Source organism: Tachypleus tridentatus, chromosome 12 (genome assembly GCF_004210375.1).
Source record: "Tachypleus tridentatus isolate NWPU-2018 chromosome 12, ASM421037v1, whole genome shotgun sequence".
NCBI lineage: Eukaryota > Metazoa > Arthropoda > Merostomata > Xiphosura > Limulidae > Tachypleus > Tachypleus tridentatus.
Genome location: NC_134836.1, coordinates 113,593,948 through 113,619,935, shown reverse-complemented (window position 1 = coordinate 113,619,935; position 25,988 = coordinate 113,593,948). Strand labels below are relative to the sequence as shown.

Below are 25,988 nucleotides of genomic sequence, written 5' to 3'. Positions count from 1 at the left end.
GGAAAATATCGTTATTTTATTTTATAATATGCGAAGCAATTGCAGAAGTCTATTCAAATTTTATACGTGTTACGAACAAAAAAAACACCTTAAATCATGTACGAAACTGCAGGATTACTTCTACCAGCTTTCTTATCTACAGAGAGTTTGTTTTGAATTTCACGCAAAGCTACTTGAGGGCTATCTGCACTCGCCATCCCTAATTTAGCAGTGGAAGGCAGCTAGTCATCACCACCCACCGCCAACTCTTGGGCTACTCTTTTTACCAACGAATAGTGGAATTGAGCGTCATATTATAACGCCCCCACGGCTGAAAGGGCGAGCATGTTTAGTGTGACGAGGATTCAAACCCACGACCCTCAGATTGCGAGTCGAGTGTCATAACCACCTGGCCATGCCGGGCCACTACAGAGAGGAATATACCTTCTACTGTAATAGCTTAACTTCTCCATGTTTCGTACATACTACATACATAACTGGCCCGGCATGGCCAAGCGCGTAAGGCGTGCGACTCGTAATCCGAGGGTCGCGGGTTCGCGCCCGCGTCGCGCTAAACATGCTCGCCCTCCCAGCCGTGGGGACGTTATAATGTGACGGTCAATCCCACTATTCGTTGGTAAAAGAGTAGCTCAAGAGTTGGCGGTGGGTGGTGATGACTAGCTGCCTTCCCACTAGTCTTACACTACTAAATTAGGGATGGTTCGGTGCAGTGGGCGAACAACCTACTCACTTAAATACATGTTGAAGAATCCGCAAGCGATTGCGGTCCTGTGTTCCTTGATGGAATCTAATGGTGATAACTAACTAACATACATAATTATTGTTTATGCTGGGATCAACAGTAGGTTTGCGATACGTTATATAAAGTTATCAGTATTTTAATTTTTTTTAATCTTCTTGCACACTTTGTTTTATTTTTAGAAATGATAAAATATAATATTGGTTAATAACTGTAGGCCCTCTAGTTGTTTATCGGTAAGTTTACAGAGTTGTAAAAATAAAATCCGGGTTCGATTCCCTGCCGTAGATACTGCATTTTGTATGATACACTGTGTAGCTTTGCATGAGAGAAATCATCTGCCAGTCAATTCCTTAAGGAACATGGGGCCGCAATCACTGCGGTTTCTGTAACATGATTTTAAGTGAGTAGGTTGTTAGTCCACTGCACCTAGCCGTCCCTAATTCAGTAGTGTAAGACTAGAGGGAAGGCAGCTAGTCATCATCACCCACCTCCAACTCTTGGGCTACATAAGAGAAACAGCAACTCTCAATTAAAACTATGCCATCTATTTTAAAAATCACTATTTGGAAAATAAAAAGAGCAAAAGCAAATTTTCTACTGGTAATTCTAAAGATCGCTAGGTTTATCCAGCTGTTAATCGGGAATCGATTGTTGATTTACAATCTTCTGTACGCTTTTTTAAAAATGAAATTAAATATACAATGTTTTTTTACTTCTGTTCTACCCTTTACCGTTTAGTGAAAAACAAACTCTTTGGTTTTTGTTTTGTTTCGATTTCTCACTGAGCTCACGAGGGCTATATGCGCTAACCGTCCCTAATTTAGCAGTTTAAGACAAGAAGGAAGGCAGCTAGTCATCAACACCCACCGCCAACTCTAGGGCTACTCTTTTACTCTGTCTGGCCGTCAAACAAAACTGATTAGAACTAGACATTTCCTGTCTGACGGGCTCGGCATGGCCAGGTGGTTAAAGCACTCGACTCATAATCCGATGGTCGCAGGTTCGAATCCCCGTCACACCAAACATGCTCACCCTCTCAACCGTGGGGGTGTTATAAAGTTACGGTCAATCCCACTATTCGTTGGTAAAAGAGTAGTCCAAGAGTTGGCAGTGTGTGGTGGTGACTAGCTGCCCTCCCACTAGTCTTACATTGTTAATTAGGGACGGCTTACGCTGATGGACCTTGAGTAGCTTTGCGCGAAATTCAAAGCAAAGCAAAGCAAACCAAACTTGTCTGATGAAGTAGGTAACGTTAGTTGATACTTGTGCGTAATTACTTGTCTTAACCTGTATAATCACCAAAATATTGGTGCGTGACACAGCAATAATTCATTACAATATTGACCAACAAGGAGGTTTACCTATACTCTATATATTTCATTTATTTTATATCATAGAAGCGATACTTTTGGCACCTACCATGAGACATAAGATCGTGTTAAATCCCCCGTATGTATAAAGTACTTAGAATCCAGTTCTGAACTGAGGCTTTAATAGAAGAAGTGGAAAGGATTGGTAACACGTTCTGCCTTGACCGAATGTCAGTTAATCACAGGTTAAACTCAAGCTGGATAGACTGAAAGAATTGAAGTAAAGTATTTCACTGAAGGACACAACAGCGTGTCACGAGCAACTATCCAACCAAGAGTCCAAATCGCGAAGCCACTGATCCATACTACCCCGATTCCAAATAGGTGTATAACGTTATGTTAGTTTTTCCACAGTGTATTTGTTTCAGTATTATCACGCATAGCTACACAAAGTGCTATCGGTGTTTAAAGAGTCACCATTTTCAACAAAAAGACGAGAAAGAAAGTACCAGTCAACAACACTCAGTGCCGGCTCTTGGGAAAACTGTTCTTTGATACAGCAGCAGTATTTGACTATGTTATACTAAACACGCCCATGACCTCAATGCGACCTTGTGGTAACAGGAAGACGCACTGCGCACGTTAATCACTAGGTCACGCCCATCCGCCACTTATCGGCACTTCCACGCATAAAATACAAAATACGATTTTGGTCTATCTTTGCGAAACAGTTGCCGTTGACATAAGAGGTTTAAGTTACAACTCTAGTTACATCAGATTGGAAGTGGTGTTTCGAAGCGTAGACACTGCAAGGCTACTCCGTTTCGCAATGAAGCACCCATTATTTATGACACGGTGGCTCAGTGGTAAATCTGGGGGCTAGTGAAGCTACAAATTGGGTTTCGATAACTCATTTCATAACTGTACGCTTAAAGACGAAGAAACAACACAACAGTACAATCACAGTTTATAACCCTCCCAGTGGCACAACGAGACGTCTGCTGACTTACAACGTTATAATCCAGGTTTCGATACCCGTGGTGGGTAGAGCACAGATAGACCATTGTGTAGCTTTGTGCTTAGCTACAAACAAACTGTTTATAAAATCTTAAAAAGCTGTTTTTATTAGTCAAACTTACTAGTCACTTAAGATTTTTTTGTTTGGTTATCTTTGAAAATATTGGGTTTCGAATCCCCGTTGCACCAAACATGCTTGCCCTTTCAGCCGTAGGGGCGTTATAATGTGACGGTCAATCCCTCTATTCGTTGGTAAAAGAGTAGCCCAAGAGTCGGCGGGGGGTGGTGATAACTAGCTGCCTTCCCTCTAGTCTTATACTGCTAAATTAAATTTAATCTGCCTTATTGTACAGTTGTTTGATTAGATTTAATCTACCTTACTGTATAGTTGATTGATTAGATTTAATCTGCCTTACTGTATAGTTGATTGATTAGATTTAATCTGCCTTACTGTATAGTTGATTGATTAGATTTAATCTACCTTACTGTATAGTTGATTGATTAGATTTAATCTACCTTACTGTATAGTTTATTAATTAGATTTAACCTACCTAACTGTATAGTTTATTAATTAGATTTAATCTCCCTTACTGTGTAGTTGATTAGTTAGATTTAATCTCCCTTACTGTGTAGTTGATTAGTTAGATTTAATCTACCTAACTGTGTAGTTGATTAATTAGATTTAATCTCCCTTACTGTATAGTTGGTTAATTAGATTTAATCTCCCTTACTGTATAGTTGATTAGTTAGATTTAATCTCCCTTACTGTATAGTTGATTAGTTAGATTTAATCTCCCTTACTGTATAGTTGATTAGTTAGATTTAATCTCCCTTACTGTGTAGTTGATTAGTTAGATTTAATCTCCCTTACTGTGTAGTTGATTAGTTAGATTTAATCTCCCTTACTGTGTAGTTGATTAGTTAGATTTAATCTCCCTTACTGTGTAGTTGATTAGTTAGATTTAATCTCCCTTACTGTGTAGTTGATTAGTTAGATTTAATCTCTCTTACTGTGTAGTTGATTAGTTAGATTTAATCTCCCTTACTGTGTAGTTGATTAGTTAGATTTAATCTCCCTTACGGTGTAGTTGATTAGTTAGATTTAATCTCCCTTACTGTGTAGTTGATTAGTTAGATTTAATCTCCCTTACTGTGTAGTTGATTAGTTAGATTTAATCTCCCTTACTGTGTAGTTGATTAGTTAGATTTAATCTCCCTTACTGTGTAGTTGATTGATTAGATTTATTCTCCCTTACTGTATAGTTGATTAGTTAGATTTAATCTCCCTTACTGTATAGTTGATTAGTTAGATTTAATCTCCCTTACTGTATAGTTGGTTAGTTAGATTTAATCTCCCTTACTGTATAGTTGGTTAGTTAGATTTAATCTCCCTTACTGTATAGTTGGTTAGTTAGATTTAATCTCCCTTACTGTATAGTTGGTTAGTTAGATTTAATCTCCCTTACTGTATAGTTGGTTAGTTAGATTTAATCTCCCTTACTGTATAGTTGATTAGTTAGATTTAATCTCCCTTACTGTATAGTTGATTAGTTAGATTTAATCTCCCTTACTGTATAGTTGATTAGTTATATTTAATCTACCTTACTGTATAGTTGATTAGTTAGATTTAATCTACCTTACTGTATAGTTGATTAGTTAGATTTAATCTACCTTACTGTATAGTTGATTGATTAGATTTAATCTACCTTACTGTATAGTTGATTAATTAGATTTAATCTCCCTTACTGTATAGTTGATTAGTTAGATTTAATCTACCTTACTGTATAGTTGATTAGTTAGATTTAATCTACCTTACTGTATAGTTGATTGATTAGATTTAATCTACCTTACTGTATAGTTGATTAGTTAGATTTAATCTACCTTACTGTGTAGTTAATTAGTTAGATTTAATCCCCCTCGGTGTGGATTCCTGTACGCTGCTTTGTGCCATAAAACATTAAATCAATCAATAGATTTAATCTCTCTTACTGTATAGTTGATTGATTAGATTTAATCTACCTTACTATGTAGTTGATTAGTTAGATTTAATCTCCCTTACTGTATAGTTGATTAGTTAGATTTAATCTCCCTTACTGTATAGTTGATTAGTTAGATTTAATCTCCTTTACTGTATAGTTGATTAGTTAGATTTAATCTCCCTTACTGTGTAGTTGATTAGTTAGATTTAATCTCCCTTACTGTGTAGTTGATTAGTTAGATTTAATCTCCCTTACTGTGTAGTTGATTAGTTAGATTTAATCTCCCTTACGGTGTAGTTGATTAGTTAGATTTAATCTCCCTTACTGTGTAGTTGATTAGTTAGATTTAATCTCCCTTACTGTGTAGTTGATTAGTTAGATTTAATCTCCCTTACTGTGTAGTTGATTAGTTAGATTTAATCTCCCTTACTGTGTAGTTGATTAGTTAGATTTAATCTCCCTTACTGTGTAGTTGATTAGTTAGATTTAATCTCCCTTACTGTGTAGTTGATTAGTTAGATTTAATCTCCCTTACGGTGTAGTTGATTAGTTAGATTTAATCTCCCTTACTGTGTAGTTGATTAGTTAGATTTAATCTACCTTACTGTGTAGTCGATTAATTAGATTTAATCTACCTTACTGTATAGTTGATTAGTTAGATTTATTCTACCTTACTGTATAGTTGATTGATTAGATTTAATCTACCTTACTGTATAGTTGATTGATTAGATTTAATCTACCTTACTGTATAGTTGATTGATTAGATTTAATCTACCTTACTGTGTAGTTGATTGATTAGATTTAATCTCCATTACTGTGTAGTTGATTGATTAGATTTAATCTACCTTACTGTGTAGTTGATTGATTAGATTTAATCTCCCTTACTGTGTAGTTGATTAATTAGATTTAATCTCCCTTACTGTGTAGTTGATTAATTAGATTTAATCTCCCTTACTGTGTAGTTAATTAATTAGATTTAATCCCCCTCGGTGTGGATTCCTGTACGCTGCTTTGTGCCATAAAACATTAAATCAATCAATAGATTTAATCTACCTTACTGTATAGTTGATTGATTAGATTTAATCTCCCTTACTGTGTAGTTGATTAATTAGATTTAATCTCCCTTACTATGTAGTTGATTAGTTAGATTTAATCTCCCTTACTGTATAGTTGATTAGTTAGATTTAATCTCCCTTACTGTATAGTTGATTAGTTAGATTTAATCTCCTTTACTGTATAGTTGATTAGTTAGATTTAATCTCCTTTACTGTATAGTTGATTAGTTAGATTTAATCTCCCTTACTGTGTAGTTGATTAGTTAGATTTAATCTCCCTTACTGTGTAGTTGATTAGTTAGATTTAATCTCCCTTACTGTGTAGTTGATTAGTTAGATTTAATCTCCCTTACTGTGTAGTTGATTAGTTAGATTTAATCTCCCTTACTGTGTAGTTGATTAGTTAGATTTAATCTCCCTTACTGTGTAGTTGATTGATTAGATTTAATCTCCCTTACTGTGTAGTTGATTAGTTAGATTTAATCTCCCTTACTGTATAGTTGATTAATTAGATTTAATCTCCCTTACTGTATAGTTGATTAATTAGATTTAATATCCCTTACTGTATAGTTGATTAGTTAGATTTAATCTACCTTACTGTATAGTTGATTAGTTAGATTTAATCTACCTTACTGTATAGTTGATTAGTTAGATTTAATCTACCTTACTGTATAGTTGACTAGTTAGATTTAATCTACCTTACTGTATAGTTGATTAGTTAGATTTAATCTACCTTACTGTATAGTTGATTGATTAGATTTAATCTACCTTACTGTGTAGTTGATTGATTAGATTTAATCTACCTTACTGTGTAGTTGATTGATTAGATTTAATCTACCTTACTGTGTAGTTGATTGATTAGATTTAATCTCCATTACTGTGTAGTTGATTAATTAGATTTAATCTACCTTACTGTGTAGTTGATTGATTAGATTTAATCTCCATTACTGTGTAGTTGATTGATTAGATTTAATCTCCCTTACTGTGTAGTTAATTAATTAGATTTAATCCCCCTCGGTGTGGATTCCTGTACGCTGCTTTGTGCCATAAAACATTAAATCAATCAATAGATTTAATCTCTCTTACTGTATAGTTGATTGATTAGATTTAATCTACCTTACTGTATAGTTGATTAATTAGATTTAATCTACCTTACTGTATAGTTGATTGATTAGATTTAATCTCCATTACTGTGTAGTTGATTAATTAGATTTAATCTCCCTTACTGTGTAGTTGATTAGTTAGATTTAATCTCCCTTACTGTGTAGTTGATTAGTTAGATTTAATCTCTCTTACTGTGTAGTTGATTAGTTAGATTTAATCTCCCTTACTGTGTAGTTGATTAGTTAGATTTAATCTCCCTTACTGTGTAGTTGATTGATTAGATTTAATCCCCCTCGGTGTGGATTCCTGTACGCTGCTTTGTGCCATAAAACATTAAATCAATCAATAGATTTAATCTCTCTTACTGTATAGTTGATTGATTAGATTTAATCTACCTTACTGTATAGTTGATTAATTAGATTTAATCTCCCTTACTGTGTAGTTGATTAATTAGATTTAATCTCCCTTACTGTGTAGTTGATTAATTAGATTTAATCTCCATTACTGTGTAGTTGATTAATTAGATTTAATCTCCCTTACTGTGTAGTTAATTAATTAGATTTAATCCCCCTCGGTGTGGATTCCTGTACGTGGTGAGGGGACCTCCCAGGGAAGGTTCTGTTCTATCTGGTTACCTTCTCTGGGATCTAAACATCCACCTACGTGTTTACCGTGCGTGGCGACCCGTGAAGGGGAGGAGAGGATCCTGGTGGTTGAGGGGTCCAACCCTAACACACCACTTTGGCCTCGAATTCCTGTAGACGGGCGGCCTTTGGGTGGCCCTCCTTGGGTCAATCGGCTGGTCCACTTGGGCTAGAGTCAACCAAATACCATTGTTGGAAGTTTTCAACGGGTGTTGTGGACATTGTGCCTGATGCTGGTGTTTGGGTATAGTGCTCACGAAACCCTGGCGTTGCTGCATTGTCCTTGCATGACTTTATAGTGCGTCCCCTTGTAGGGCTCCATGGTGGGTGGGGTCAGTGGGTACCGAAATTTTTTCTTTTTCCTATGGATCTTCTAAAAAATTTAAATAAAATTGTAAAAAAAACAGTCAATGGGTAAGCGACCACGTCTTGAATACTCAGAACAGCAATCTTCAACATCAGTAACACACGTATCTCATTTTCTTGTATTACATTCTCTTTCGGAAAAACCTTTAGGGCAAATGTCCCCTTTTTTTATTCAAAAGGGACTAGAGGGACTTGCTGGCTCTCCAAAGTCAGTAAAGAAACTTCGATCTGGTGACATATTGGTTGAAACATCCACATCCCAACACAGTGAACTCCTCTTGAATTCAAAGGCAATTGGGGATATACCTGTGAGGTTACACCCCATGCTACCTTGAATTCTTCACGAGGAGTTATTGTTGAAAGGGATTTGAAGAACGTTCCCGAGTCAGAGATTCTCGCTGGTCTCTCCACTCAAGGAGTTTCTGCAGTGAGGCGCATCTCCACTCGCAAAGATGGAATTACACTGCCAACAAATACCCTCGTTTTAACATTTACTTCACCACGTGCACCTGCCACCATCGAGGCAGGTTATTTCATTTGCAGGGTTCGGCCATACATGCCAAACCCTCTTCGATGTTTCCAATGTCAAAGATTCGGCCACTCAAAGACATCTTGTCGTGGTTCCCTGACATGTGCTCGTTGTGGAGGCAAGGACCACGATGCCTATGACTGTGACATGAACCCACATTGCGTAAACTGCAATGGTTTTCACCCCTCTTACTTTCATTCTTGCCCAAAATGGTTGGAGGAAAAGAGGTGCAGCGTTTGAAAACGACACATAACATTAGTTATCCTGAGGCTCGGAAATTGCTGTCCACAACTCCATCTCGGACATATGCTGCTGCACTTCATTCCACAACTACAGTGGGAGTGCAGACAGAACTCTCTGTGCCTCCAAGAGAATCGTTTTCAAAACAAATGAAAAGCCTTTTGACCTCCGTGGTTAAAAAGGTTGATGAATCGTCTTCCACACCCATCTCTGTTCCTCCCATACCTTCCAACAAACCTCAAGATCCACGTCCTTCAGTTCCAAATACAGGCATTTCTTCTGATACATCTTTTTCTCCCACCACAAGAGACAAAACAATTATTCGTTCGCGTCCTCAGTCACTGGATTTCCCTTCCAATAACAAAAACCTGCCCACCCGACCCAGAGCAGGATCCATGGAGGTTGATAGACCTCCTCCGACTAAAGACAGTAAAGAAAAAAGACGTTTGCGTAAACCGAAGGGTTCTCCAGCCACTTTACCTACCCGTTCTTAAAAATGGCTACCTTGATACAATGGAACTGTCGAGGTTTACGTTCTAATCTGGATGATATCAAAATGCTGATTGCTTCCTACCATCCTGTTTGTCTTTCTTTACAAGAAACATTTCTCAAAACTGCTGATACTGTCTCCATTCGGCAGTTTTCTCTGTACAGAAATGACAGGTTGTGTGATGGTCGAGTACATGGAGGGGGTGGCACTGTTGGTTGATCAACACGTGCCCACCCTGTCTTTGTCACTCAACACACCCTTGAAGGCTGTAGCCATCCGTGTTTCCTTGGGTCATACCATCACTGTTTGTTCTCTGTACCTGTCACCTGGAGAGACATGTGATCAATCAGATCTTGATGCTCTCGTTGAACAATTGCCATCTCCATTTCTAATCCTAGGGGATTTTAATGGACATAATCCCCTCTGGGGAAGTGCTATTATTGAGGGGGAGGGGCCAATATGTAGCGCGGATGCTCTCTGATCACAATCTTTCTCTTTTCAATACTGGTTCTTCCACTTACTTTCATGCACCTTGTCAGTCCTTTACCGCTATTGATCTCTCAGTTTGCTCCCCTTCATTATTCTCCCATTTTTCATGGAGGGTTGACAATAATCCACTAGGCAGTGATCATTTTCCGATCCTTTTGAGAGAGACTGGCCGTGGTCGATATCACCCTACCCGCGTGCCCCGGTGGAAACTGGATCAGGCAGACTGGTCCACTTTCACTGCTCTCGCAGAACTTGATCCTGCCATCGTAAATCAGCCATCAATAGACGACTCTGTAGCAGCGGTAACTGACTGTATTACACATGCAGCTGCTCAGTGTATTCCTAAATCCTCGACACGTTTTCCACGATATCCTCGTCCGTGGTGGAATCCTGCTTGCCACTTAGCACTGAAGGCTCAAAAGCGGGCCTGGGATACTTTCCGTAGATATCCCACACTTTCAAACCAGGTTGCTTTCTAACGGGCCCGTGCACATGCTAGGTGGGTAAGACGTCAAAGCCAGAAGGAATCTTGGATTAAGTTCACAACCAGCATATCTTCTACCACCAGTTTCAAGATCATATGGGACAGGATTCGAAAGGTTAATGGGCACTACAATTCTGTCCCCCTATCGATCCTACTCTCTGATGGTCAGGAGGTGACTGATGTTTGGAACATCGCTAACACTCTATGTGAAAGCTTTTGCCGGGTATCTAGCACTTCTGCTTGTTCCTCCACCTTCCTGGCCATCAAGACTCGGGCAGAGCGATCACCTCTTTCCTTTCAAACTGACTGTTTCTTTGACTATAATTGTCCCTTTACCCTGGTGGAACTAAAAATGGCCCTTCATCGGTCTGCCAGTACGTCTGTTGGACCTGATAATATTCATTATGACATGCTGCACCATCTATCTCCTGCTTCTCTTGATGTCCTTCTGATTGTTTTCAACCGGATCTGGCAGGAGAATGTTTTTCCTGATGCCTGGCGCCAGGCTATTATTTTACCTTTCTCTAAGCCAGGGAAAGATCCCAAGATTCCTTCAAACTACCGTCCAATTGCTTTGACGAGCTGCCTCTGTAAGACATTAGAAAGGATGGTAAATGCTCGTCTTGTTTGGTTCCTTGAATCAAACAACCTCCTCTCGCCCACCCAGTGTGGGTTCCGTCGACAGCACTCCACCACAGACCACCTATTTCGAAACATCTATCAGAGAAGCCTTTCTCAACCGTCAACATCTTGTATCAATATTTTTTGACATAGAGAAGGCTTACAACACAACATGGAGGTATGGCGTTTTGCGAGACCTCCATACATATGGGTTACGTGGCCATCTACCCATGTTTATTAAAAATTTTTTAATGGACAGGAGATTCCAAGATTGTGTGGGTTCGACACTTTCCCATTCTTTTGTACAGGAACTTGGAGTCCCTCAAGGCTGTGTATTGAGTGTTACACTCTTCAGTATAAAGATAAATGCCATCACTGAACAACTCCCTCTCACTGTTGATATGGGCTGTATGTCGACGACTTTCATATCTCATGTCAGTCGTCAAACATGAGATATATTGAGCGGCAACTACAAACCGCCCTCAATTGTGTACGGAAGTGGACTCTGGCGAACGGCTTTACTTTCTCTCTCTCCAAAACTGTATGCATGCACTTTTGCCGTCGACGGGGTATTCACCCTGATCCTGAACTTCATATCAGTGAAGTTTTGCTGCCAGTGGTCCCGTAGACCAAGTTCTTGGGGCTTATCTTTGATCGTAAACTGACCATTATACCACACTTAAAGCAGCTTCGGGTCAAATGCACAAGAGCACTGAACATCCTCCGTGTTTTCTCTTCTACCAGTTGGGGGGCAGATCGCTGTTCAATGTTAAAGGTATATCGTGCTCTTATTAGATCGAAACTCGATTATGGATCAATGGTCTATGGCTCTGCCAGCCCCTCGGCCTTAAAGATGCTGGACCCCATTCATCACCAAGGACTTCGACTCTGCACTGTGGCTTTCTGTACCTCTTCAGTTCAAAGTATATACATTGAATCTCATGAACCTTCTCTACATCTTCGCCGTTTGCAACTATCTTTACAATATACTTCGAAACTTCATTCCTTACCAAAGCATCCTCGGTGGGCAGTACTTTTTCAGAACAGACGATCTGGCATTGCTCCGTTTGGCCTTCGCATTCGGGCACAGTTGGATGAATTGGGTCTGTCCTTGGATAACATTGCAGATTCCACAGGTTGGCCCATCCCACCATGACTTATTACAGCCCCCAAATGTGACCTTTCTTTCAGTCACCTAAAAAAGGCAGATACTCCAGATTGGAAGTACCGTCTTTTATTCAATGAATATCTTTCAAACAATCATTCAGTTCCCATTTATACAGATGGTTCTAAATCAGGTAATTCAGTGGGCTCTGCTATGGTTTGCTATGGGTCAGTAGTTGTGCGCAGAATCCCTTCTACAGCTTCTGTGTTCACTGCTGAACTGTATGCCATATCTCTTGCCCTGGATCATATTGCAGCTGAGCAGTACTCCAACTGCACTATTTATACTGATTCGCTTAGTTCTATACTTGCCTTGGAATCGCTACAAGTTAGCTCACATCCTATTCTCGCTTATATTCGAAACCGACTGGCCCATTTCTCATTAGCAGCTACTTCAATCCAGTTTTTCTGGATACCAGGCCATGTTGGTATTCGCGGGAACGAGCTTGCAGACATGGCAGCTAAATATGTCTGCTTCAGCACCATCACTCCTATGCCTATTCCGTACATGGATTATGGTGTTGTCTTCAAGGCTCGGCTCCGTGCCAGCTGGCAGTCCACTTGGAGTGAGCAACGTGACAACAAACTTATTCAAATCAAACCCGAAATTGGAATTTGGCCATCTAGCTTCCGTAAAGTTCGGAAGGAGGAAGTTGTTCTCACTAGGCTACGCATTGGTCACAGTTTTTTAACTCATCATTTTCTTTTATCTGGAACTGATGCACCAATGTGTAGTTTGTGTAACACTCAAATCACTATCAGCCACGTTTTACTTTCTTGCCATCGTTACAATTCTCAACGACGGCAATATTTTAAACATATTTTTTCCCAGGGTCAGTATGTAACATTGGACAGAGTTATTGGTGATGGTGACTCTGTCCACCTTGATAATGTTTTTAATTTTTTAATGACCATTAATCTTTTTAATCTCATTTAAGTGTTGCATATTTATTCATTACACCTTTTTAATTGTGGTTCCTTTTTTACAGTTTTAATCTCTCTCCTTTAATTTGACATTGGACAATGGCCAGAACATTAAATAACTCGACACCAGGACTAGAAAGGCCAACTTCAGGTGACTAACGCTACTGTTTGAACTATCCGTTTGAACTACTCGTTAGTCGTCCTGGCGAGTTGTTATTATACTTTTGCTGCATATCATTTCACACTTTTACTACTTAACTTTTTAGTACTGGCCATATTGACTCATAACCCGGAACCAGGACTGGAAAGATCAACTTCAGGTGACTGACGGTGGTTTTTATACTTACCTGTTAGTCTTCCTGGCGGGTTATGATCATTACCATTCTGCTACAGGTAGTCCTTTACAACTTTGTTGACTGGATGTCAACATTGGTTTTTACGCCATTTTCTGTTTTAATTGCCGTTTTGCTTTTATCTTCAATTACTTTTACAAATTTTACTCCATTTACTTGACTTTTATCTTTTTACTGGACATTTGGCTACTCATTATTACGATTTTGCGGAGTGTCTTTTAAAACTTTTATTCTTTTACATTTTGATAATAGCTGCTATGACACATAACCCGGAACCAGGACTGGAAAGGCCAACTTCAGGTGATTGACGATGGTTCTTGAACTTACCTGTTAGTCTTCCTGGCGGGTTATGATCATTACCATTTTGCTAGAGTAAATACCTTACAACTTTGAAGACTGGATGTCACCATTGGTTTTTACACCATTTTCTGTCTTAATTGCTGTTTTGTTTTTACCTTCATTTACTTTTACAAATTTTACTCCATTTACTTGACTTTATCTTTTTACTGGACATTTGGCTACTCATTGTTACAATTTTGCTATGTATCTTTTAAAACTTCCATTCTTTTACATTTTGATACTGGTTGCTATGACACACAACCCGGAACCAGGACTGGAAAGACCAACTTCAGGTGACTGACGGTGGTTCTTGAACTTGCCTGTTAATCTTCCTGGCGGGTTATGATCGTTACCTTTTTGCTAGAGTAAATACCTTACAACTTCTTATACTCTGCCTTCTATCTTAACATTGTAGACCAGGTGTCAACATTGGTTTTATACTTTTTTGTTTTACCTTCATTTCCATTTATGTCTATTACTACATTTATTTATTTATTTTTACCGAATGTCTGGCGCAGATAGCCTCGCTGCTTTGTGCCATAAAACATTAAATCAATCAATAGATTTAATCTCTCTTACTGTATAGTTGATTGATTAGATTTAATCTACCTTACTGTATAGTTGATTAGTTAGATTTAATCTACCTTACTGTATAGTTGATTAGTTAGATTTAATCTACCTTACTGTATAGTTGATTAGTTAGATTTAATCTACCTTACTGTATAGTTGATTAGTTAGATTTAATCTACCTTACTGTATAGTTGATTAGTTAGATTTAATCTACCTTACTGTATAGTTGATTAGTTAGATTTAATCTCCCTTACTGTGTAGTTGATTAGTTAGATTTAATCTCCCTTACTGTATAGTTGATTAGTTAGATTTAATCTCTCTTACTGTATAGTTGATTAGTTAGATTTAATCTCTCTTACTGTATAGTTGATTAATTAGATTTAATCTCCCTTACTGTATAGTTGATTAATTAGATTTAATCTCCCTTATTGTATAGTTGATTAATTAGATTTAATCTTCCTTACTGTATTGTTTGTTTGTTTTGGAATTTCGCACAAAGCTACTCGAGGGCTATCTGTGCTAGCCGTCCCTAATTTAGCAGTGTAAGACTAGAGGGAAGGCAGCTAGTCATCACCACCCACCTCCAACTCTTGGGCTACTCTTTTACCAACGAATAGTGGGATTGACGGTCACATTATAACGCCCCCACGGCTGGGAGGGCGAGCATGTTTAGCGCGACGCGGGCGCGAACCCGCGACCCTCAGATTACGAGTCGCACGCCTTACGCGCTAGGCCGTACCGAGCCCCCTTACTGTATAGTTGATTAATTAGAGTTAATCTCCCTTATTGTATAGTTGATTAGTTAGATTTAATCTACCTTACTGTATAGTTGATTAGTTAGATTTAATCTACCTTACTGTATAGTTGATTAGTTAGATTTAATCTACCTTACTGTATAGTTGATTAATTAGATTTAATCTACCTTACTGTATGGTTGATTAGTTAGATTTAATCTCCCTTACTGTATGGTTGATTAGTTAGATTTAATCTCCCTTACTGTATGGTTGATTAATTAGATTTAATCTCCCTTACTGTATAGTTGATTAACCGAAATCTACAGCTTCTTGACGTATTATTTAATATTTAGAGAATTTCAGTTCATACTCCAGTAACACAACAGCAGACTTATACCGCTAGAAATCGGGTTTAGATACCCGCGGTTGGCGGAACACAGGTAATCTTTTGTGTAACTTTGTGCTTAACACCAAGCAACAATGCACTCCAGTAATCGTGTTTGTTTTTTATTATTCATTTAGACAACACAATACAACCTGACATAAAAAAAAACATAAAAAAAGAAAATTCGTGAAGTGGCCGTTCTTACTGATTAACTCTTTCAACGTGAACAAATGATGTTTAATTTTCTTCATGTGTGAAAGGTGAAAAACACCATATAATCAGTGGTGTATAGTACATTAGTTCATAAATATTAGGTGTTTTCTATCAGATCGGCACATGAGTCAAACGGTTAGGGCATTCGACTCGTAATCTGATGATTCTTGGTTTGCAGTGCATTAGTTCATAAGTATTTGATATTTTCTACCAAAATTGCACTTAATGTGACGACTGAACCGAATGGTCAGGGCAGAGACTTCAAAGTTTATGGAAGCGTTCGACTCGTAATCTCAGGGTCGTGGGTTTAAATCCCGTTCCTGAAAATGCTCGGTCTTTCAGCTATAGAGGTGTAATAGTTTGATAGTAAATCCTGCTATTCATTGATAAAGAGCAGCCCAATAGATGGTGATAGGTGATGTCACTCTAGTTTGTTGCTTTAAAATTAGAGTGTGGATATTTTACCGAGTAGTTCTGCACGAAATTGAAAAAAATAAACAAAAAAAACCCAAATCTTAAACACAGTGTCCCTATTTTTTTTTAATGGGTGAATACAGTCAGAATTCACTTGTATTCGTAGATGGTAATAAACTTGGTGATATAGAAATTCGCCTATTCAGCATCCTCACTTTCCTTCGGTCCTCAATTTGAGGCCTTGTCTTTGATGACAGTAGACTCGATTATTTCAGCATATATCTTTGCTTCACTGTTTAAATGACAATAGAATGAGTGCCATTGGCATTCATCTCCAATTTATTTACTTTTAGATGACTTTACACCCAGTCGTATTGGAAAATGTTTGCAGCATTACTTAGTTAATAATAATAGATTTGATGGTAAAGAAATACGCTTGCTCAATTTCCTCACGTGCCAATAGACTAAGTGGTATTGGAATTCACCTGTTGTATTCTTATTGCTTTCATGTACTACATTCGAAACGGGATGGGGCCCGACATGGCCAGGTGGGTTAAGGCGTTCGACTCGTAATCCGAGGGTCGCGGGTTCGAATCCCGGTCGCGCCAAACATGCTCGCCCTTTCGGCCGTGGGGGCGTTATGATGTTACGGTCAATCCCACTATTCGTTGGTAAAAGAGTAGCCCAAGAGTTGGCGGTGGGTGGTGATGACTATCTGCCTTCTCTCTAGTCTTACACTGCTAAATTAGGGACGGCTAGCGCAGATAGCCCTCGAGTAGCTTTGCGCGACATTCAAAACAAACAAACAAAAAAATCGAAGCTGGTATATTTCTTTCTTGTAGTTTTGCCACGTTAGAAGTCAATAGAATATTAGTCTCATCTGTAAACTGAAGAACTGTTACAAATGAGGCTGATAATACTGTATCATTTAGTATTATAAAGTGATGTGTTTATCACTTTTCATAGCTCCACATGAGGGCGCCCTCTGTAAGTGTTTGTTTGAAATCAAATGCAAGGCGACACGCTAGGCTACCTGTGCTCTGTTCACCATGAGTATCGACACCCAATTTCTAACGTTGTAAGTTCCCATACGTACTGCTATGCCATTGGATGACAGGTGTAAGGGTTTGATGTTGTGCTGTTAACCTTTTACCAGTGTATTTATAAAGTTACTCCTAAAACCGCTTTACTATTGATATTTAACTTTATTGTATTTTTGATGTTGTGCTGTTACCCTTTTACCAGTGTATTTATAAAGTTAATCCTAAAACCACTTTACTATTGATATTTAACTTTATTGTATTTTTATTTTCAATATTGAAGTCGTAAAGATTGGCAATCCCCTGTTTGTGGAAGAAATCATTGTTTCCCAAGTCTCGCCAGAAAAAAAAATTCGAAGTGCCTTTGGAAAGAAGCCCAGAACACGTGACTTTCAAAACTGCTCTTTTATGGCTTACTCGCAAAATGGTGATTTTTTTAACTGTACAAGAGTGGAATTAGGATTATTCTAAAGTTGTAACCATGTGTGAGCTATTCATTTATCTAGTCAATTACCGAAACCACTCCTATATCCATTTTATTGTGTATTAAGGTCAGCCACCACAAAATAGCTTAACAGAACCCGCAACTCTCACAAAAGTATAGTGGCTTTCAACAGAAACAAGCTCAATTCAGCTTATTAAAAGCGGTCTTAGAGAATGGAAGAAGCCTTGTACGATGTCAGGTTTGAAGTTTAAACCTATATAAATTGGCTCTGTGAGTCGAACATTCGTTGGAAATTTAGTTTTTTAAATATTTTATGATTGTGGAAGAATAATATTGTAATCACAATTTTCACTAATTACATGATTGGTTTCATGGCTTCTGTTCGTCCAACCGTGAATGATTGCAACTTCCCAGTAGCTTAATGTTAAGAATGAGAACTTATAACACTTAACATTTTGAGAAGAGTTGAGTCGGGCTGTTATCTTTTTCATGACTACTTTCTTTCATTGTTTATCCTTACGGTGATTTCAACTCCTTGGTAACTCGAAAGTGAGATCGAGGACTTTGTAATGCTGAAATTCGGGGCTCGATTCCTCGCGGTGAATTCAGTTCATGTAATCGATTTTGTAGTTTTGCATGAGAAAATAACAACAAATATCTCAGCTTTAGGGTTGAGGGCTTATTGTTAAAATTCAGGGTTCGATCTCTGCGGTGGACTTAGGCAGATTTCCCATGGGGCAGCTTTGCGCTTAAAACCAAATAATCTCGGTGTGCGAAAAACAATTGTACTAAAGACAGACAAGGTGGAAAAGTAATAGGTACGTATGAATCTTTAATAATCTGTTTAGAATGTTGTAATGGTGTTTACAATGTTCTAAACGTGGTAGTAAGAGTGTAAAGTAATGTTTTTATTTTTTATTTTCAGCTAACACGGTTCATCTGTCAGTTTGACGAAACGAAAACCTAACTTATTGAGTTTTAAATTCCGAAAGAAGTCTTTAAAATTATTCAAATTTCTACAGCAGCGATTAAAATTTTCGGTTTGTTGTTGGTAGATTCTTAAGTCGTGCGAAGAGTCAGCGAAAGATTCGTAATATTTGTTTAGTGTCAAATTGTTATGAATTATGTTGTGGAATTACTTATATGTTTGATTTGTGGCACAGCGGCATGTCTGAGGACTTGCAACGCTAGAAACCGGATTTCGATACCCATTATGGGCAGAGCACAGATATGCCATTGTGTAGTTCTTTGCTGAATTATATGCAAATAAACCCGTTTGCCCGCCATCCTCAGTGGAACAACGGTATGTTTGTGGATTTACAGCGCTAGAAAATGGGTTTCGATACCTGTGGTGGGCGAAGCACGGATAGTCTATTGTGTAGCTTTGTGTATAATTACACACATACAAACAAATCAACTGTTTGTGTTACACTGTGAACGTTCATAGTTTCATAATTATGTCCTTTATAACTTAATTGGTTGAGCACGTTGAGAAGAAACTCAAAACAAATGACCATAGAATAAGGCAGTAGCACGAGACATGACGAAAGTGATACATGCGTTATACGTTTCTGCAACGTGATTAACAAGAGAGACGTGAATAGTATGGTGGTGTCGTGCATAATTATGTTGTGTTTCGGTTCAGTCAGTTCGGGTAACGGTTTCTAGTCGGTGGGTCGCAGATATTTCCATTTTGAAATGACTTATAGGATAGTGATATTAAATGTTTCTAACTTGAAGAGACGACACAGAAACAATAAATATGAGAACATTACACTCCTCCCCAATCCACACCCATTCACACTTCAGTATTGTTTCTAATAAAGCAGAGAACATTATGATTCTATCAGTAAAAGTGTTAATACCCATACCAGCCGTTCTGATATACATTTTACTTCACGTGGGGCCCCCGACATAGCCAGGTGGTTAAGGCACTCGACTCGTAATCCGAGAGTCGCGGATTCGAATCCCCGTCACACCTTGAGCTTTGTATGTTTCTGTTAAATATAAAGCTTTTCTCATGAATTATTTACAGACTTTACAGCAGATCGTTTATGTACACGTGTGTCGATGAATAAAGTGTGTTTTTTTATAATTTAAGAGTTTTAAATTAAAATATATATTAGTATCATCAGTGGAAGTAAAATTTGAAACTGTTTTCGTCAGAATCGGCGATTCACGTCATCTTCATCCTATCGTCACTGCTTGCTCTCATTTAAACAGGACATTATTAATTTTTCACCAGACCTCGGTGGTCTTGCAAGATACATAATCTATTTCGATAAAAATATGACATAGTTTAAGCTTATATAGTGACGTAATATATATTGGTTTTAACTAGTGCACTATTGGAAGTGGTAACGCACCATTCGTCGTTAGGATAAATTTTGTAATATTAAGAAAGTACACAACATAACTGGTCAATAAATATACTGTTTTATTTTATTCGCATATTGTAAATGCTATTTTTAGATTGTTAGGTGGGCTGAGAGTGGTCTACTGGCCATCATAGTGAGTTGTGAATTCGAGGGTCTATGGTTCGTGGAAGCATTGTCAGTATGACAGTGAGATACCACTGTTTGATAGAGTAACACAAAAGTTGGCGGTGGGTGTTTTTGCTTAACTGCTTTTCCTCAATTCATCCCCTCCAGTGGCTCAGTGATAAGACTATGGGATTATAACGCTAATAATCGTTATCACAAAGTGGGCAAAGCACAGATTGCCCAGAAGGCATACACCTTTACTTTGTTCATTGTACGTTGCGAACTTTGAACATGTAATGTAATGAAGTATTTAGCCTCAATGTGCTAAAGATTGGCAGTATTCGGACGTAAACTCATGGCTTGTTTATATCGTAATGCCTTCCCTCTAGTCTTACACTGCTAAATTTGTGACGGCTAGCGCAGATAGCCCTCGCATAGCTTTGCGCGAAATTCAAACCAAACCAAACTGAATTACTTTGGGATCGACATTTGAATCCTCAGACCAATCAAGATATAACAAATTGTATTTTATTGGGCATGCGCCAGTAATTAATTTATGAGTTCGCTTTTCTTATCATTCTTCAGTAGGTTAACTTGGCGAACTTCATTTTTCTTCTTCTGGAAGTTAAAACGGGTTAGTTACCTACATATGTTCATAGCTCAGGCAGACAAGCCTCGTCCTGTTTGGTAAGTTAATGTTTACAATAACATACAGAGTCAGATACACAGGTAAACTTTGTTAACAATCTAACTTTTATATTCTGGAATAGAAATACAATGGTAGCTCGGTTCTCGAACGACTGCCTTCTCGAAAAATTCGGTTTTCGAAAATATTGTTTGAGAAAAAAATGTCTCCGTTGTCGAACATAAACTCGGTTTCCGAACCAAGCTGTCGTGGCTTGAACCCCCGAAATAACCCGATTGATGACCCAAACGACATTCGACCATTTTCAGCCCACGCCAAGCTTGCCCAAAACATTTTACCTGCACCTGTTGCTCAGTCCACACCCCTGCTAAAATCTACTGTGAACGTTCTCATTTTTCTTTTTTTTTCTAAATATTCTGATTAAATAAGTCACCATGGGGTCAAAGAAGGATAATGAAAGCAGCAAACCAAAAAGAAAAGTTGTTAGAGCCACAAAAGAGGTGAAAAAAGATCTCATAGCGAAGTATGAGAGTGGTGTTCGCGTGTTTAACCTTGCTACACAGTTTGATATGGCGAAGTCTACAGTCTGCACCATACTGAAAAATAAAGAGGTCATCAAAGGAGCTGATGTTGCAAAAGGAGTGACAGTGGTTACGAAACAAAGATCACAAACAATGGAAGAGGTAGAAAAACTGTTGTTGATTTGGGTAAACGAAAAACAGCTAACGGGTGATAGAATTTCTGAGACCATCATTTGTGAGAAAGCAAAGCAGTTGCATGCTGACCTCTTGGGAAACACCTCTGGAACAAGTGCTGATACAAGTGATGCCTTTAAGGCTAGTAGGGGTGGTTTGCAAAATTTAGGAAGAGAAGTGGCATACATAGTGTGATGAGACATGGGGAGGGTGCCAGGCAGAAACAAATCTCATTAGACAAGTTTTCAGTGAGAAATAGGTCCAGTGAGTCTCAAGCAGCTTGTAGCGGTGCAAAGAAATAGAAAAGAGAAAGAACCCCAGAAGGAGAGTTACCTGACGTTTTTATGGAAGGTGACTCCCCTTCCAAACAATAATAACCCTCCTACTCTCGACGTTCCTCACCACCTTTCACTTACGCCATCTGCTGTCCTCAGCACAGTAAAGTGCAGTTAAATTTTCATTTATTGTTTTTTTATTGTGTTTATGGTTTTTGTGGTTGACTTTATGCATGTAAGTATTGTTATACAGGTATAAATAAGCAATATTTCTACTTAAAATGCTTCATAATGCGTAATTTTTGGAGGTCTGTAACGGATTAATGTAATTTACAGTATTTCTTATGGGAAAAATTGGTTCGGTTTTTGAACAGCCTTCTGGAACGGGTTAAGTTCGAGAACCGAGGTACCAGTGTACTAGTCACTTAGGATGACAACGTTGCTTAGCTTACTAAAACACACTTGATATTTTCAAGTGTATTTCGGCATTTCTCATTATTAAAGTAGAATAATGTATTTGCAGAATTTATTGTAAATTTATTCTGTTCCTGAAGGACAACCGTAGATCTTCAAGTGCATTTTTTGGTGTTTGGTTAGGCCCTTTATCGCTGTATTACTTTATGCAAGTAGTAACTTCGTAGAATGGAATAAGTGTGATGTGAGTGATATAAAGAATACAACATACACGTACCATTCTGAGGTACCAGAATACCGTGGTTACAAAATACTTAAACCTAGAGAATGATGGAGTAATGACGTGAGGTGATATGCGGAGTGATACATTTATTACTTTTTCTAGTGTGTAAAGCATACGTTTTCAGATCACCTAAATTTTTCAAACAGTTTCACACATACATATTTCTAGTTGTGCGCGTAGTTTTAACAGTTGGATTTGTTTGAGCAATGTGGCTAAGTTTCTGTCGTTCTAGTTGTATTGTCCTAAAACTTTTCCTTGTGCAGCATTACGTGCACTTTTTCTCGGGAAAAATATCTGTCTGAAGTTTCTTTTCACTAACGTATACTCTTTAATTGCCCTAATGGAAATCTAATAATAACTTAGTGGGTAGTGCATGCGTCCTGAGGAAAATAGCGTTATAGAACTGTGTACATAATGTTATGTTTTCACAGTCTGAGACAAAAAATGTTTGAGAAAATTCAAAGTCATGAATTTTTTCAAAAAGTCGCACCATGTTCACTGTGAGTTGTGTTTCTTTGTTTTGAATTTCAAGCTAAGTTATACGAGGGCCATTCTGCTCTAACCTTTCCTAATTTGGCAGTGAAAGACTAGAGAGAAGGCAGCTAGTCATCACCACTCGCCGTCAACTCTTGGACTATTTTACCAACGAATAGTGGGATTGACCGTCACATTATAACCTACCCACGGTTGAAAAAGCGAGCATGTTTAGTGTGACGAGGTCTCGAACAAGACTGGAGGGAAGGTAACAAATCAGCAGTACTTCCTGACAAGTCATGTTCTGATTTATTCTCATCAAGTACTGGGATTTGACGATAAATCCTATAGTATACCTCATGGCTCTAGAGTTCGTAGCGCGTTTTTTGTAGCAATGGGCTACGAACCCCGAATCCCTTTGATTCACACAATCCGAACATGATAGGTACTAAGGTATGAATATTTGTGATACATACTCTTAGTTTAATTGGTTAGGGTTCCATTTTACAATTTATAGCTGAGATAGCCGTTGTGTAAATTTGCGCAAAATTCAAAAATAAACATTTGCATTTTAGACTACTGCAGGTATAAATGATTTTTTTAAAATATAGAAATGTAAGTTTACAAAATGAAATGTATTATTATTTTATCAGGAAGTGTGATATTTGATATTTTTGACATTCTAATGCTCTTTCCAGTCTCTTATATTTAGCTTTGCATGGCCTGGTGGTTAGGGCGCTCGACTCGTGATCTGAAGGTCGCGGGTTCGAATTCCCTGTCGTACCAAACATGCTCGCCCTCCCAGCCGTGGGGGCGTTATAATGTGAATGTCAATCCCACTATTCGTTGGTAACAGAGTAGCCTAAGAGTTGGTGGCGGGAGATGATGACTAGCTGCCTTTCCTTTAGTCTTACATTGCTAAATTAGGGACGGCTAGGGCAGATAGCCCTCGTGTAGCTTTGCGCGAAATTCAAACCAAACCATACTTTAATGTTTTCTCCAAAGTGGAAATCTTTGTTTAAATTCCCTTAGTTGAAGAGTGTTCTTTCTTTTCAAACATAATTAGAAAACAAATATAGCAAAATAAACATATTATGTTTCATTGTGTTACTATTAAGTTTTACATATTCACGTAAGCGGTTAAACTAGAACCCAAGATGAGCCTTAGGATACCTTTGATTTTACCAACATGTATACCAGTTGTTATGGATAAAGTCTTGTTTTCACAGTAAATATTGGTATCTCAAGTGAAAAGATAGAATAAAAGTAAAACAATTCTTTATTGGTGAGTTTTTGATTTCAGATAAACTATGGACACCCTTGTAGAAGACCAAAGCTCAGCTAATGCAGCTTCTGTTGAAGGAGCTACAACATCACCTATTCAAACAGTGGTTAGCCGGGGAGGTGGTCAAAATGGAACAGTGCCATCTGCTGGTATAGTGTCAGCAAGCTCTCTCACACCTGGTACACAGGTCAGAGGCAATGGAACCATATTGCTTATGCCTCGTAGCACAGAAAAGAATGTGGGTACCCACATGAGTCTGTTGGTTTTTTCATAGCTAGTTTTGCTTCACAATGACCTTATAAAATATTGTGTTATGACATAACTCATGTAAAACTGTTGTTAAAGAGTTTTGGTTTTCCATAGGTTGCATCAACAGCATCCACAACAACACAAGCCATTGCTGTGCCTCAGCCAGGAGGTGGTGTCTCCATTGTTCATGTTTCTATTCCTAGTGGCACTCAACCGATGCATGTGCAGTCTGTGATACAACCAAACCAACAGTCTGTAATTCAAGCACCAACAGGCACTGGACTTCATTCGGTAATAAGAAAATATTTTGGAGATCTAATAATGAGGCATACAGTTTATCTGGATCAAATATTAAGTTTACAACATGTTTTAGATAAACAATTAGCAATTTGTAAGTAATACTGACACCATTAGGCAGCAGGCTTCATCTGGTGATGAACATTTCACCAAAACTGTAAAAGTTTAAAAACAAAGATGTATAAGTTTTGATGAAGCAAAGATGAAATTGTTAACAGCTGATGACAGTTGTGAAGAAATCCTTGGAAGACTAATCTCCTAAAGTAGCTTGAGTGAAAGGATGAAAACAGAAGACAAAAATCTACCAAAGGATCATCCTTTCTACTTGAACTACTTTTGTAGATTGGTACTCCAGGACTTTCTCAATTACTCTCATGTTGAGGTAAAGAGTTGCTGTCCATTTAACCATTATTTGCACATTATGAAGACCTTGCCTAAACCATCTATAAAATAATTAAGGTTTTTAACTTGTTTTTTTTCTCAGAATGTGAGAGCAAAATTAAGCACTGGTAGCACCAGAGAAAACTGTACAATATTCAGTAGCTGGCAGCTGTACAATATTCAGTAGCTGGCAGCTGTACAATATTCAGTAGCTGGCAGCTGTACAATATTCAGTAGCTGGCAGCTGTACAATATTCAGTAGCTGGCAGCTGTACAATATTCAGTAGCTGGCAGCTGTACAATATTCAGTAGCTGGCAGCTGTACAATATTCAGTAGCTGGCAGCTGTACAATATTCAGTAGCTGGCAGCTGTACAATATTCAGTAGCTGGCAGCTGTACAATATTTAGTAGCTGGCAGCTGTACAATATTCAGTAGCTGGCAGCTGTACAATATTCAGTAGCTGGCAGCTGTACAATATTCAGTAGCTGGCAGCTGTACAATATTCAGTAGCTGGCAGCTGTACAATATTCAGTAGCTGGCAGTTGTACAATATTTAGTAGCTGGCAGCTGTATATTGTAGAAATATTTGTGTTTTAAAAATTGGTTCAAAGCTTTTAATTCTGTGTACTTTTTTGTTTTAGACATGTTTTTTAAAAGCTTGCAAAATCAGCATATACTGTTAACATCACATTTGTTTCTAAAGCAAGTAGATGTTCATAGAATATTTTGTTGAAATAATTTATAAAACATCTTCCTTATCAAGAGGATAGTAATAGTTCTACACTGTCATTTAGTTGTAATGGTACATAGAGACTTAAAAAAGTTATATATAATAATGATGTTTTTGTGCTGG

At 38.0% G+C, this 25,988-nt stretch overlaps 1 protein-coding gene across 1 annotated transcript in view; it reads left to right on the top strand.

The window, feature by feature from the left end:
* Positions 1 to 24,854, top strand: part of LOC143235729 (uncharacterized) — a 33,611-nt gene extending 8,757 nt beyond the window's left edge. The window contains exons 2-3 of the mRNA XM_076473937.1: positions 24,225 to 24,444; positions 24,570 to 24,854. Coding sequence (XP_076330052.1) covers positions 24,232 to 24,444; positions 24,570 to 24,854 — 498 coding nt within the window. The 5' untranslated portion in view covers positions 24,225 to 24,231. The remainder of the gene's footprint in view (positions 1 to 24,224; positions 24,445 to 24,569) is intronic.
* Positions 24,855 to 25,988: the final 1,134 nt, after the last annotated feature.